Raw genomic sequence first — 16,151 nt, forward strand, 5'->3', positions numbered from 1 at the left:
TTTTACCAATGAGATGTGGCCATGCAGTCACATGACCAGTTTGAAACTGTGGCGGGCAGAGCGGTCCAAGCATTTCAAAGTAGCGGACACACGGAAAGAAGAAATATGAAAACATGGCAGAGCCAGTCGTCTACGCTAGAGCTGAAGAGGATGAACAGCCTAGGCCTCACATACAAAGAATGTTTCGCTTAAAAGCAGTACAAAAGAACAGCTATGTCTTCAGTGTCGGTGTCTTCAGTGAGAGCCAAAACAACAACTTTTTAGCGTGAAACAACTCAACTCGTGTAACCTGAGGAAACGGTAAGTTTTCTCTAAATATCTTTTTAGCTGTGGTTAGCTGGATGTCAGTCTTATGTTACAGCAGCTGTGTCGAGCTCGAGCTGCGAGTCATATTTTCGGCGCTACGTTGTAGTGAGACAAATTTGTGGGTTTTTTGTGCAGCTTCGGCTGTCCTTTTAACTGCTCGCTGGTTAGCCTATAAGCTAACAGCTAGCCTGGTTAATGGCGCTAGAGTTCCACGCACATGCAAACAGCTCGTCTCTACTGCTTTAACTGTTAAAACAGAAGGCAATACTGCGGCTGACAGGGTTTATTATGTGAAACAGCAGCTTGTTTAGTTTAAACAGTCTGCATTAAGCTGGGCAAACACTGCGATTTTTTCAGTCACGTTATTCAGCTCCTGCTCAAACTGTACAATTAAATCTCAGGAGTTAGAAGTTCATAGGTCACGATGCAGGGTCTCACACTATACGGCCTGATGCTCTGATGCGACCTGAGTGCTCAAACTGTGCGTCCATAACATGAAGCTTATCATACAAAATCTGTCTCTCGCTCTCCCTCTTTGTGTCTTTCACTCACTCACACAGACACACACACACACCATCAACTTTGCTAAATTACTAATGAAAAACAATGACCAGGCAGCTGTGAGTGAGCAGCAATGTCCATCCAACTCTTTTCATGGTTGTTGTAGTCGTGATAATTTTGTGAGGCCACATTGAAAAGCCTCGGAGACGTAAGCGTAGAGCTGCCACCCAGGCAAAAGAAAAATAGAGCTATATCACGTTATAACGTGAAAAGTATATTGTTAAAACAATATACTTTTCACGTTTGAACAATATAATATCACGTTATTACAATATACATAATTATCACGTTCGTACAATATTAATATTATATTGTACGAACATGAAAAGTATATTGTTAGAACAATAAACTTTTCACGTTATAACGTGATATAGCTCTATTTTTCTTTTGCCTGGGTGGCAGCGCTACGCTTACGTACTCGGATGAGCTTGCCTCATCCTACAAGTTGTGCCTCCATCTCTTGTGTCCAGATCACACGCTGCACTGCCGTGCTGCTCCACCTTTTCTCTTTCATTTCTGTGTTTGTGCGTGCGCAGTGTGAGAGGCTGCGTTGAGGGGCGACAGGATTTCAAACAGGTTTGATTATCATGCGACCATACGATTGATGATTGGGAGCTGGTCGTGAGGTGTTAACTGCTTTTCGTTACCCCATGTATACTACACGATGCACACACGATTAAAACAAAACTTGGGCCGATCCCCAAAATGGTTGCGCGACTGAAAAATCGGCTCAAAATGGGCCAAAAATCACACAGTGTATGCCCAGCTTTTGGAGGCTAGCTCCAAACAAACATCCGCAGCTTGGCAGTGTATACAGCACTATAATAACCAGACCTAATTCTTTTGAAAACCATACATCTTTCCACAGGTCTCCACTTCATCAGACATCACCTAGACTCAGAGCTGGATGAGGCCAGCACAAACAGCGGCCTAACCGACTAAGATGATGGATCCATGGGGTCAGGAAAGCCAGAAGCAGGGGAGCTGGAGAGGTACCTTTCATGTCCATTCACTGGAGGTGTGGATCTATTGCATGGCGTTCCTCACATCAAGAAGCTGTCGAACAAAGTCAATACAGCTCTTCCTGCATCTGGAGCTTGTGAAGGTCTTCTTAGTCATGCAGGACTCCTGTTCACTGCTAAACAGTTAGAGCTTCACAGAAAGAACCTTGGGAGCAAACTGCTGCTGAAGCTTAACCATCACCTCACTGAGTGAAGAAATGGCACATTTTTGCTAAATATGCAGAAATAAATGCACACCCATAAAATTTAGGGTAAACTGAGCTGCCTTGTATGAACATATGTTGAAGCTGCCTCGTTCTGTTTTCTCTGAGGCTGCTGTGCCCTTTGGAGCAAAAATGAATATAAAGTTTACAGCATATCTTGTCACTGGAAATTGTTTGCACTGTTTATATATTTATATTATTTACTGTAGGTATTGGTGAAAAAAGCTTTATGTTGTGAAAAACTGAAATCTGAAAATTAGAATTGTTGTGCCTTATTTTGTTGATCTTTTTACATATATTCCTTTTGAAAATGGTAAAATTTGTAGATTTATTTATTTTTGTTTGTCTGATAACATTTATTTATAAAATAAATCAGACATTTCAAACAGTTACTCGCTACTTGAGTAGTCTTTTCGCCAAGTTTTTTGACAACTACTTTTCACTTTTACTTGAGTAATAATATTTTAAAGTAATGCTACTCTTACTTGAGTACAATCTTTGGATACTCGACCCACCTCTGATACGATGAGGAAGTATACTCAAAAACAAACTACTGATAATCACTTATAATATTTAAATTCCCGCTAAGATGGATCAATTACAAAAAAAACCCTATAGATACAAGAGTAAATTTTCCCAACATGGCTGAAAATACTATTTAACGTGCAGCTTTAGATGACAAACTCATTATACACATAAAACAAAATCTCTACAAACTCTAAAAGACAAAATGCACAATCAGGGAAACACACAGCAGCAGGCCTCTCTTCATCCCTGTTTAGCACAGGTGAAAAACACATAAATAGGTGTTATAATGGATAAAAGTCAGATTCAATTACTATTTTTCCCTTTAAAAGTAATCAAAAGCACTTTGGGGACATTTAGCTCTAAGAACTAACACTTAGTAAAGCAACACCAAACTTAAACTTATAAGTTAGTACAGGGAGAGGACCTACAGAGAATGTGCCTTACCGGTGTGGAGATCATGCAACTCTGGCTGGGAACCTCCACATATGCAACATGTTTGCTAGCGGTGTCCCACTGACTAATGCCCCCGACAACATTGACATGTGGAACCTTATTATTACAAATATTCAATTTAAATAATAAAAAATAAAATCTATGCAATGCAGTTTTGTGAAAGTTCACTGTGACTCACACATTATTACATAGTATATTATAGCTGCAGCTACATACTACATATATACATATAAATATATAAATAACATTATGATTTATGATTTGCTTCAAGATATGTTCTCTAACTGCACCTTTAGAGGAAGCTAATGTCTCATTCTCTCCGTCACTACCCAGAGCTTGTGACCACACAATGGTAGGAAGATAAATCAACCTGCCAACCGACAGCTTCACGTTCACACTCAGCTCTCACTTCACTACACCACACTGGTCCTGCATCCATATCACTGCATATGTCACACAGTATCATCCAATCCACCTGCCAATCTCCCACTCCACTCTTGCCACAAGATACTTCAAATCCTGTGCTTTGGGCCAGAACTCATCCCTAAACCACAGTTATGACTTCAACAATTATCCAGTGTCAATCACAGCTCAGAGTTGGAGGTGCTGATTCTCATTCCCTCCTCTTCACACTCAGCAGCAAATCGCCTCAATACGAGCTGGAGTCCACCATCTTATGAAGTAAAGGGTGCAGGAAGCACAACTGTGTTTCACCAATAACTGTACGTTATCAGATTTCCATGGTAACTCTGCCTTGCTGAACTGCTTGCTTCCTTTTATTGCTTCCTTTATTTGACTTACACCGTTAATTCTGTAAAACACATTCAAGTCTATAAACAGCTGCTTTGTTTGCAGCTTTGCTCTGCTATCTAAAAATTTAGCCATGGAAATGAGTAACTAAGTGTGTAAGTGTGCTTTATAGTTACTAAGTTAGCTAAAAGGCACTGTCATTATTTATTAATACAGCAGTTACAACTACTTGTAAGAAAACAGAGAGGAGCTGAGAAAGGGGGCAGGACTTCATCTGGTCTCACGGTCACTTCTGGTTAAGGACACATTTCTATTTTAACTAGTGCACGCTTACTTTCTGTGAGTGAATTTATGACTAATCTAAGATGTCACCACAGTGCACAGCAAAAATGTTAATTTAACACTGGAGAGTGTCTATATGGGTCCACACCTCTGAGTGTTAAATACAACACTGTTGAGTGTTAAATGAACACTTTTGACAGTGTTATATGTTTAAAAGTAACCTAGTCAGTTTTGAAGATTAACAATGGCTAACACTGAGCAGTGCTGATTTTCTAACACTGGAATATTTCTAACATTTTGAGTTATTTTCCAGATCTGAATGATGTATACATGTAGTGTTTATGAGGGTAATTATCATTGGTGATAAAGCTCCTAATAATCAAACCAAGCATACAAGCAGCAGACAAAGGCAACAAAATATCCGTCGCTGTTTCTGTCGAACCTCAGTCAAATTTTAATGCATGTAATGCACAAGTCTGGAGTTATTACAGTATATACAAAAAGTCCATAGACAGCACTCTAAGCAACCAGGAAAAACTTATTACTAACCTGTTACTTTATTATCTAATGCATGATAGATATTTGTTAGCAATCTGAATCTGAACAATGTTTCTCGTTGTGTTTCTGGGCTGTAAAATGAACTAAAGTACTTCACAGTTAAAGCTTGTCTTTGACTTGTGTCTATCTCATTTTGGGCACTCAGTCAAGCTATTATTGTTTAGTTTCAGTATATATATATATTTTTTTACAGCCGTTCTGATAAAAATCTGCCTGATATGTTTCTGCAGGAGAGTATAAATGCATCACATGATGTGGTGGTCAGACTATGGTAAGTTGCTATTTCTGTGTAAAAGGAAGGAAGCAGAGAGAAGAAGTATTAAAAAGTCATTGCTTCCTTCACAGTTCTTTGGTATCTGCTGTGCTGTTGCTTCACTCTCTCTCTTTACAGAAAGTTGTAGAAGTTTTCAGACGTGTCACTGCTGGATGTGAGGATGGGAGCCACTTTGCTCTGTGAGCTGGGCCTATTCTGTGAGTACATCACTGACTTCTATTGTTTGATTCATACTGATCCATAAACATGTTTTAGTAAGAAGAACAGAGCATCAGTCATTTGTACCATTGCAGGTCATGTGATCAGAGGACTCTCATGTTTGTTACCAACGTGGTTGTTTGTAGACTGGATTAGATTTTAGTGCACTGACTCAGATCAGAGTGGAGCTGGTTTAGTTTATCTAACAAAGGTTTGTTTCTCCATCAGTGATAATTTGATGCTGATTAAATCGTAATATAAAATGTAACCAATAATAGTAGACAATGATAAAACGCATAAGGGCAGTGATTAAAGCCAGTGCTAGATTTTAACAGCATTTTATTGCAGAAATATTCTTCCTTAGTCCAGGTATAAAAGAGTACTCGACTAATCCTGCTCCTGACTAAATGAAACTTGCTTCCTAAAGGAAGATTAGAGCTCGTCCAGCCATAAATGGAGATTTAAAAAAGAAAACTCCCAGTAGGCAGGTTTAACTTCAGATGAATGTTGTTTGCTATAGAAGACAGATAAATATGTCAAAAATGATCAACAAATACCACCTTCTAGACAAATTCTTGTTGACAGAAGTGACCCACTGCAATTTGTCAATGACATCAATTTTTGAGATTTTTTTCTAATACATAAAGGAAATACTGGGGAGATCATTTCCCTTTTGGAACCCAGTCTTTCATCTGTTGCCCAAAGAGGATGGCCTGTACCATTTCAGGTCATGTGATCAGAGGACTCTCATGTTTTGTTTTTACCATGTTTGTTTGTAGACTGGATTCTATTTTAGTGCACTGACTCAGATCATAGTAGACATTGAAAATCTCCAAGTGTTTGCAGGAGCTTGGTAAGAAAGCGACTGGACTTTAAATCCTAGTGGGATTGTTCCTTAAGAAGGTCATTAACTCTCTATTGATCATGTGCCTCAAGAAATGAGACACATCATTACCAACAGTGTTTTATTTATGTTACATTTTAGTGTCTTTAGTTTGATAATGTCTGAAGTTTCTGTCTTTATTGTAGTGCTCTGTACGCTCCTCTGCAATGGACACGCTCAAGGTGACTGAACTGTTTTCACTTTTTCTATTTCTTCCTTTTTATTTAATAAAGATTATTCTCAACCTGTATGACTCTAATGCAGATCCTATTTGTGTTTCTTTTTTTTCTATTTATCACAGTATTTTCATTTTGTGTGAATATAATTAAAGTATTATCAATCAACATTCTGCCTTGAGCATTAAATAAGTATTTCAGATTGCTAATTGTCTGTTTGTGTTGGATTCTAGATGCTGTGCTAACTATTGAACCCAACTGGTCCAGTTATTTCATTGGAGAGTCTGTTACCTTCAAGTGTGACATGAATGAAGGAAGAGACACTGACTGGTATTACAAAATCAACAAGGATGGTCAAGACTATGTCCCCTACAGTGAATACAAAGACTACACATTAGAAATTAGCTCTGCAGGCCACAGTGGTAAATATCAGTGCTCTGGTAGCTGGAAGGAGTCACGTTATACAAAGAACAGTAATACTGTCCTTATAACTGTATTAGGTAAGTCCTCAGTGATTAATAATGTGATGATTCCTGTTAAAATACTCATCTGAATTATGAAAAATATGTGTTTAATAAGCCCTTGTGTGGTGTTCATATTTTTGTTACTCAGCCAGTGTTCATGGGTCTGGTGGACCCGCTAGAGTTTTGGCTTTCCAAATGAACACTATCAAACAATTTTATGTTAAATTACTCAACAGATGTTTACTTCGTCCCAATTACAAGCCCTATTGACAGCAAACATGGTTAATTTTTTCCCTTTACCTTTGTTGGATCACATTTATGAATTAATGTGCTTCTCGTTTTTTTTAAATTTTTTTCTAAAATGTTATAAAAAAATAAATCAGTTATAATCAAGTGGAGTGAGTGGAAAGACACATTTACACGTGAAGCAATATGTTTCACAACTAAATGGGATCAGCTGCTCATCAATGGTGACATTAGGCCCAGAGTTGTAAAACAGGGGGAGGTGGTGCACACACTTATCCCACACTGTCCTAATGGTAGCTAGCTTGCCTCTCTGCCGTCGAGCTGGTCTGTTGTCTCGGTTATCAAAAGGGATAATCCTGGAAATTTTGTGGAAGTTTTCCAGAGACATTGATGCACGGAAAGGTTCTTGCCGGTTTCTGCATCCCACAGGGATTCTGTGGATTCCCCTTTGGACCTAAAAACTCCTGCAAGGATAAGAACCCCAAAGTAGGCCATTGGAGTTCTTAGATGAATTTGGTCCATCTCCTTCCACCTCTCTCCAAAAACACACCTTCCTTCTAGATTACTGCAGTCCAGAATAATTTTCTGGATGGAATCTGGGATGAAAAGCTCAAATGAAGACTTGATGTCCTGCACATGAGTAACTGTCAGCCGTGTTGGCCCTGGCTTATCACAGTAACAGCTCTGCAGGGTGGCTCATTTCTTGGGCAAGAAGACCATTCAATTTCACCAGTTATTGACATCCATATTTCTTCACTTGCTGTCTGGTGGGCTTGTTCTGGTCCTGAGCTGGCTGCAGATGGGGTACTCGTCTTCGTTTTGTTACTAAATGGTGCTCAACCTCATCCTCTTCTTCAAAATCCCTGTCAGACTCTGAATTTTCAGAAGTGTGAAATATTCTGAAACCTCTTTGTCAACATCATCATCCGAAGCCTCTCTCTCTTCCAAAATCAATTGGATGGCCCTCGCAGCAGATAATCTTTTGCCATCTTGATCAGTTGTGATAAAGAACCACACTGGCAAAGTCTTATTTATAGTATTATGCCCCTAATTTGCAGGTGGGACAGGGTATGAGAAAATAAAATTTGGATCCCTCAAGAAAGAGGGTAAAATGTGTGGGAATGTAAGAGCAGACGGTGTTGATAGTTGAATTTTCAACAATGTTGCAACTTTGTGCGGGAGCAGGAGGGGAAGAAAACACTATCAGCAGCACCAGAAAGGAGGAAGACAGAGTGTGGGAACACAGGACCTACACTTTCAACACTTTTATTAGACCTGGGTCCAGTGGACCCGAACACCTTGTATGTAATGTAAATGCGTGGGGGGAGGTACAGTATGAGGTCATTGAAAATTAGTTCGGATTTATGTTCTTCACAGAAAATAAGCCAAAGCCAATGAATTTCAGGTTGAAAAAATAATTCATTGTTTAATTTTTCTTTTGAAAAAAGCTGAAAACAGGTCTCACAGACCCGAACACCATACAAGGGTTAATAAATGTTTCATTGAAAATATTTTATTTCTGATGTATTGAAACATTGAACTTTAACCATGACCATTGCATTTTACCTAACTTTGTTCACAGTACACACTACAACCAAAATACTCAGACAATATGTTTCTTGTCAGTACAACATGTGCATGTTTTAATGTATAACAAGAATAACTGTGGATGAAATTTAATTTAAATAATGAAAAAAAGAAACATCAAATCTCCATATAATTTAAGGTGACGATGTTTCTGTTGTCTAAATTTGGAACCAGGCAGATCCCTCTGAACCCATCGTGTGTTTCCTTCAACAGTGAACTGCATTAGTTTACATTCAGTGTGACTTCTTCAGGCCAAAGAATGGACAAACATTTGAACTGTGCTTATTTAGAGATCTACAACCTGAATTACCCGACTAACCTCAAAATTGTAGCTCTCTTACTATGTCAGAAAAAAATAAAATGATCTTAAACTGTATTAAAAAAAAAAATCTAAATTAGGATTAGCATTCAACTTTATTGTCATTACACATTTATAAATACAGGGTAAGGAAATACAGTTTGCATCTGATCAGAGTGCAAGAGTAGTAAGTGCTAAAAAATAGGAGCAATTATGCACAGATAAGGGTAGTATAAATCAATGGTGGGATAGTTATGAACAGATTATGTACAGAGAGAGCAAATATACAGATGACCTACAGGCAAATGTAAAGATGTACTGTGTATACATATGTACAGATATACAGATGTTCTGTATTGCTATACAGATGGGCAGAAATACAGATGTACTATGAACAAATATAAATCTTTGCTAAATATATACAGATGTGCTACATATGGTAAACAGATCTACAGAGTGCTATGAATATATTCACAGTGGAACCGTAGCGCTCTGAGCACTATAATAGTGAACAGTGTACACACTATACCAGACACTATACTGGTTCAGTGTCCTAAACTATAGCAGTTAACCAATGTAAGCATATTCTGAATGTTGAGAATGAATGACAGTCATGATCATGGTCATTAGGAGGGATAAGTGGGTGTGGATGGAAAGGTTCAGCAGGGGACTGAGTTCAGTAAGGTGACAGCAGTGGGGAAGAAGCTGTTCATAAACCTGCTGGTTTTAGTCTGTAGGGTCCGGTAGCATCATCTGAAGGGGAGGAGCTGGAAGAGTTTAATGGCAGGATGAGAGGAGTCCCTGAGAATGATGCGTGCTCAGCAAAGACATCTCTTCTTGGAAGTTGGAATTTAAATAAAATGAAAGCATATTTTAAAATGTTGTTCAATGGCTGTGTGTTTTCTTTTCGTCTTTTTGATAACAGCATATAGACCCTGGGCCACACTGACAGCAGGAACAACAATCATACCAGTAGGGGGCAGTGTGACACTGACCTGCTCTGTGCAGAGCTCTGATGGATGGAAATATGAGTGGTTCAGACGAACCCAAACAACCTATGAAGGTCAAATCAGAGATCAACAAAACAGAGATATCAGAGTATCTCAAGGAGGAATCTACCGCTGCAGAGGAACAAGAGGAAACCCAGTTTACTACACTTATAGAAGTGATGATGTCACCATTGAGAGTGAGTTCAGTACTTTCGTTTGAAATATACATTCACACATGATTATTAAACATACAATTTTAAGTTTTCTGTGTTGATTTCATTTTTCTATTTGTATCTAAACTGTTAATATGTGTAAACAGTTTCTAACACGCTGTAAATTTAAACTGCAGAGAAGACAGACAAGAGTAAAAAAAAAATCACAAAAAAGAAAATAATCTTTTTTGTAGATTTCATTGGTAGTGGGAAGATCATAATCTTAAAATGTTAAAATTTAGCTTTTTTTTGTTACCTTTCTTGTGCCCTTATGATATTTTGTTTGTTGCAAATCACAAGAGAAAAAGGGGGAACATCAAAAATGTATGTTAATGTAAAGTGGTCCTCAATGATGTTTTGATTGTCTAAACCTGCATACAGCCTTCTTAATCCATCATTGTGTATCCTTCATCAGAGAACTGTATAAGTTTACATTAATGTGACATTTCCAGGCCATAGAATGGACAATAAATAATAAAGAAGGGTAGTGATTTTGTTCTAACTGGGAAACTGCATAACATTAAAGCATTCTTTAGTAAAATGTAGCTTTTTAAAATGTGTCTATGCTCTTATACTGAATGAATTTTATTTTCACTCCTTGTTTTTGATAACAGCATATAGACCCAGGGCCACACTGACAGCAGGAACAACAATCATACCAGTAGGGGGCAGTGTGACACTGACCTGTTCTGTGCAGAGCTCTGATGGATGGAAATATGAGTGGTTCAGACGAACCCAAACAACCTCTGAAGGTAAAATCAGAGATCAACAAAACAGAGATATCAGAGTATCTGAAGGAGGAATCTACCGCTGCATAGGAACAAGAGGAAACCCAGTTTACTACACTTATATAAGTGATGATGTCACCATTGAGAAAACCAGTGAGTTCAGTAATTTAGTTTGAAATATACATTCACTCATGATTATCAAACATACAATGTTGAGTTTTCTGTGTTGATTTCATGTTTCTGTTTGTATCTCAACTGTTAATATGTGTGAACAGTTTCCAGTAAAGTTGTTGTAAAACAACGACCCAACTGGCCTCAGATATTCAGAGGTGAGACGATCACTCTGACATGTGAGGTGCAGGAAGGAGGTGAAACCACTGAGTGGGAGTATGAATGGAGAGGACCCAGGACACCCCCACAGTGGACACACAATAATGATGTGACATTCAGTGTTTCTGAGTCCAGCAGTGGAGACTACATGTGTAAGAGTCGACGCAGAGATGACTCATATTCTTCAACAGAGTGGAGTGAAGCCTTCACATTGTCAGGATCAAGTAAGTCATGTTTGTTGTGTGATCTCCATTTGACAAATGTCATAATGGTCAGCACAGGATGAATTCAATGGTCTACAAAGCATGTTACATTGTTAGTCAGACAAAGAGCTGCAGCTGATAGTAGCCTCATTGTAGACAGTTTGTCACCACTTTGTGTCATGAACTTTCAGCTGGTATAGAGACGCCAATGCTGACCTGCTGCTCCATCACCTGAGGACAATAATGACAGAAAAACAAAAAAAGAAAAAAACTGACAAGGTGGAAAAATTTATTATTACAAACAAACACTGAGGTGATGTCTGTGGAAATACAAAGTGGACTAAATGTGTGGGCTGAAGATGTAGCATATTAGCGATATTAAATTAGCCAACATTTAGAGATAGTAAGATTAATGTTTTTTCATTAATTACTAGTTTTCTTTGTGATTACAAGAAGTAATGCAATATTTTCCTTGTTCAGTTTCATTACTGTGGGGCGAGGCATCCTAGAGAGAGAGTGATTTGGTTGCATCAATCAACATTTTTAGTGACTGGTTTGTTTTGCCAGCTGAGGTGAACTGTGTGAAAAATGTTCTTCTTTCTTTTTTTGTCATGAAATTGATGCTTTCAAACACTTTATTTAAGAACTTTGCATGAACAGTGGTGGATAAATGAATGCATTTTGTTGTATTAATGGAACAAACAGTGATGTGGAAGTTTTTGATATTAGTGTGTATGTGTTCAACAGGAGGTTTATAGAGACAGAGATATGTTGGTATGTTTCTTCTGATCATGTAGGAAGAAGACTATTCCCTAATCAAAGCAAACTTACCATGAAAAAAATATTCTAATCAAATGAAAATGCTTTATGAAAGTCTGAAATTAGAAGAAATCTCATAAATAAAATGTTTCTATATTAAATTTGTCTGTGTAGCTGTGTGGGATGTGGGACTTATAAATTCCATTAGTAAGAAGTTCTGTGTCTTCTGTTGTGGTAATAAAAAGGAATCACACAGAATAAGCACAAGTATTATTTTATAAATCCAAAGAAGAATCATAATGCAACAGAAAAAAATAAACACTAAAAGAATAAAATGCATTATAGACATCTGTAAGATTACTCATACCATTTCAGTTTAGTCTTATTCCTTCCTATGTGTTGTTGGAAACTGGAGAGGAGGTTTACAAGAGGTAACATCAATGGAGACAACATCAGGGCCGTGTGATCCCAACCCATGTGTGTGGGGTATATATTCATATTTTCTTTGTGTCTTTGTTTAAACTCAACAGCAGATCAACCACAGGCCCAAGTAACTTCTGATATGAGAGACATCCCAGTAGGGGGCAGTGTGACCCTGACCTGCTCTGTGAATGCATCATCATCATCATCTGGATGGAAATACTACTGGTACAGAGATGAGAACTCCTCTGAACCTCTGACCACACAAGATGCAGTTTTCCACTCAAATGGACAAATCAGTGTCTCACAGGAAGGACTCTACAGGTGCAGAGGAGGAAGAGGAAACCCAGTTTACTACACAGAGGACAGCCAGTCAGTCAGGATTGATCGCAGGGGTGAGTTTTTTTCTTCTTCTAGAAACACAAAATGTGAAAAGTTAATGATCTGACATTTACACCTTTAGTGGATGTATGAATGGAAAACGACCAAACTTCCAACACAAATGAATTCAGGAAGTTAAATATGCTTTTAAAACCCGATGATGCAGAATACAACTGTGAGGGGAGAGTGCACACCAGGGTTCAACAGATTAGCGTGAATACTTGAGTTTGTCAGTATTCATTATGTTTTTATACAATACTTAGAATAGATGAAGATGTGAATCTACTTCTATGCTCACTCATCATCTACTGTATAATTATAATAATAATTATCATTACTGAAAAATTCACAGTGTCTGCAAACAAACGTAAATGTTCTTCTGAGCTTAAACATATTAGCACAGAGCTTTAAAGTATAAATACAAATTGATAAAATAGCGATATATACTTTTGTCTCTGTAAAGCTGACATTATGTATTTGAATTAGAAAACTATTCACAGAATTTATCAGCACTTGCATGAATCAAAATATGCTGTTGGTTTAAAGACCTTTGTTCATAAAGGAATGATAAACAGGTGATGTGAAATTCAAAAGGTTTTTTTTTTTTTAATCACTATTCAGGTAAATAGTCACCACAGAGAAATATGATAGTAAAACAAATAGAATATTTTCAGTTATTATTAGGAATAGTGATATTGTAAATAATACTATATTTTAAAATGTTCCCATGTGAATTATGTTAATAATCTGTATAAATGCATCTAATTAAAGCCTGGTATTATTACAGCAGCACCTGAAAGCTCTTCATTTCTCACTCCTTTGATCGTTGGACTCGTTTGTGGAGTTTTACTGATTCTTCTTCTTCTGCTTTTGTGTCGCTTCAAACAGTCAAAGGGTGAGACCATTAACCGTCTGATATTAAACTGAATATGATGTAAATAATAAAAATCACAGATGTATCCTGAACTCTCAATGTAATATTTCTGCACCACAACAGGTTACAATAAAAAATGCAATTGTCTTTTCTTACAGATTCATTCTTTACCAGGTTGGTTCAAATCTCCCCTCTCCTGTACTAGAACTACATCCTGTGTTTCTTATTATATCTACAGGTTTACTACTTTTTTTTTTTTTTTTTTTTTTTGTTCCACCAGGACTCGGAGCACAAATCAGAGCTCTGCAATGAACCACATGATCAAGGATGAAGCTCAACACAGTCAACATAACTCTACTGTCCAAGGTCAGCCTGATCCATGACAAGTTTTGTTGTTGTTGTTGTATTTATTAATTTATTTACTGACGATTTTTAAACTCCAGGTCCGATTTATCTGTTTCTAGTTTGCTGATTTAGAAGATAATCAAACCCATACATAAGAAATTCAATTTTTAACCTATCATTGGCTTGTTTTTGTAGGTGATGCTTGTGTTTATGAATCAATCAAAGACCACGATGACACACAAAATGGTAAAGTAGATACAGTAGCACAGATATATGAAGACTATGTGATTATTTGTGTTTAAACATGGAAGTTTTAGAAATCAGCTGCACACAGATAAGAAAACAAAGAGGTTGGACACTTGGTCCTTCCAGTGTAACACAGGGTCAGTTCAACTTTAAGATCAGTCTGTCCTACAAAACATAAACCACTGTGAATCTGTTTTATGAATCCATCTCATTCCTCCTGACTGATTATTCTCTAGTTTCACTTTTTGCTGGTGTTCCTGTCACTACTAACAGTATGAGACAACAACCAGTAATCAACCTCATGTCTTCATTTTTTAACTCTTTGCTTATATCCTTTTTTTGTTTGGTTGTTTTTACATTTCAGAGATTAATATTTTTTCTTTATTTTGGTATAATTGTTTTTTAAATGTAATTACGTTTTGTTTTCGTTTTTCTTATGCCAAGTTATGTATTAAACATCATTGTTTCTATGATCAGTGTGTTGTTGACTGACAGATATATAAATGTAATGAAAATGAACACACTTAACCTTTTATCCTGATCATCTGTCCATCCTCTCTCAGATGACAGTGTGTTGTATGCACAGGTCTCCCACGATAGATCTAAAACCAAGAAAGACAACGGTGAGTAAAGTAATATAATATATAACTTTTTTCTTGACTTCATTGACTACACCATTATTTCATAATTTTAAGAGGGTTATAATGATATCAGTTAGATATCATTGGATTATAGGGTCACTGACCTTAATAACCAGGGTGGAGGAAGCTTGAAGTGATCTGACACTGAAATGAGATTTAACACCAGCAGAGAAAGAAACAGGTTTTCAAACATGACAGTAACAGGTTGTCATAAAATCTCGTCTTCAATAGAGCGAAAATCTCCTTCAGTCAGTTCCTGTGATGAGTTACTGTAGGTGTTAACTGACAGAAATATAAAGGAAATTAAAGCCACTCGTTTTTTAATGCTGCTTATCTGTCCATCCTCTTTTAGATGACAGCCTGTTGTACGCACAGGTCTATTACACTAAAGCGAAACCTAAGAGACACAAAGGTAAGTAATGTAATCAAATAAGTACCTTATTTCTTTTGCTTTGGGCTTTACATGTTTTACACACCAAGGAAAACTGTATAAATAAATCAAGTTGTCACTTTGAACAAAGAGGCACTTGCAATGACATTTGACAAATCATTTCTTTATTTGCAGGAAAACCAGCTCCTGCAGCAGCTGATGAAACAGTTTATTCTGAAGTTAAATCACAAACAGCTCTGGGTAACTGTGCAGAAATAAAATAGCTTACATGTTGTGATTTGTTGCTGTAATAATGATCTCAAGTACTCAAGTTTTTAGGGAGTAAATTTAGTTCTAAATCACCTTTAATGACTGAATTATGCTGCATCATTTCTTTCAGATTAATAACAAGATCTGCAAAACCAACTGGATCAGTGACAAAACTGAATTAATTCCATTAGAAGTAAAGAGATCATTGGAGAAAATGAGATTATGCACTGTTTTGTAAAATGTTTGTAAAATGTTCATTGCACCAACTCAGAATGATACTCAGTTGTCAGTTTGGCCAACATGTGCTTGTGTGCATGCCTGACAATGTTGGAGCATTCGAATAATGAGACAATGGTGTCCTGGGGATCTCCTCCAAGATCTGGACAAGGGCATCTGAGGTCCTGGAGAGTCTGAGCTGCAGCATGGCAGCTTCAGATGGAGAGAAGCATAATGTCCCAGTTGGATTTTGGTCAGGCGAGTGTGGGGACCAGTCAGTGGTATCAATTCCATAATCCTCCAGGAACTGCCCGCATACTCTCAACACATGAGGGTGGTCATTATCATACCAGGAGGAACCCAAGACCCACAGCACAA

The 16,151-nt window shown here is 37.4% G+C and overlaps 1 protein-coding gene across 1 annotated transcript; it reads left to right on the plus strand.

Moving 5' to 3' along the window:
* Positions 1-5,022: 5,022 nt before the first annotated feature.
* LOC308408048 (Fc receptor-like protein 5) lies at positions 5,023-15,571 on the plus strand (the record flags this gene model as incomplete). The annotated part of the gene is made up of 14 exons (XM_080900107.1): positions 5,023-5,134; positions 6,165-6,200; positions 6,428-6,694; positions 9,715-9,975; positions 10,605-10,871; positions 10,994-11,272; positions 12,544-12,825; positions 13,599-13,706; positions 13,844-13,859; positions 13,966-14,051; positions 14,226-14,276; positions 14,840-14,899; positions 15,270-15,329; positions 15,483-15,571. The coding sequence occupies exons 1-14, from the start codon at positions 5,098-5,100 to the stop codon at positions 15,569-15,571; spliced, it is 1,899 nt and encodes a 632-aa protein (XP_080756233.1). The 5' UTR covers positions 5,023-5,097.
* Between the last annotated feature and the right edge of the window lie 580 nt (positions 15,572-16,151).

Source organism: Rhamphochromis sp. 'chilingali' (genome assembly GCF_963969265.1).
Source record: "Rhamphochromis sp. 'chilingali' genome assembly, chromosome: 1".
Classification (NCBI taxonomy): domain Eukaryota; kingdom Metazoa; phylum Chordata; class Actinopteri; order Cichliformes; family Cichlidae; genus Rhamphochromis; species Rhamphochromis sp. 'chilingali'.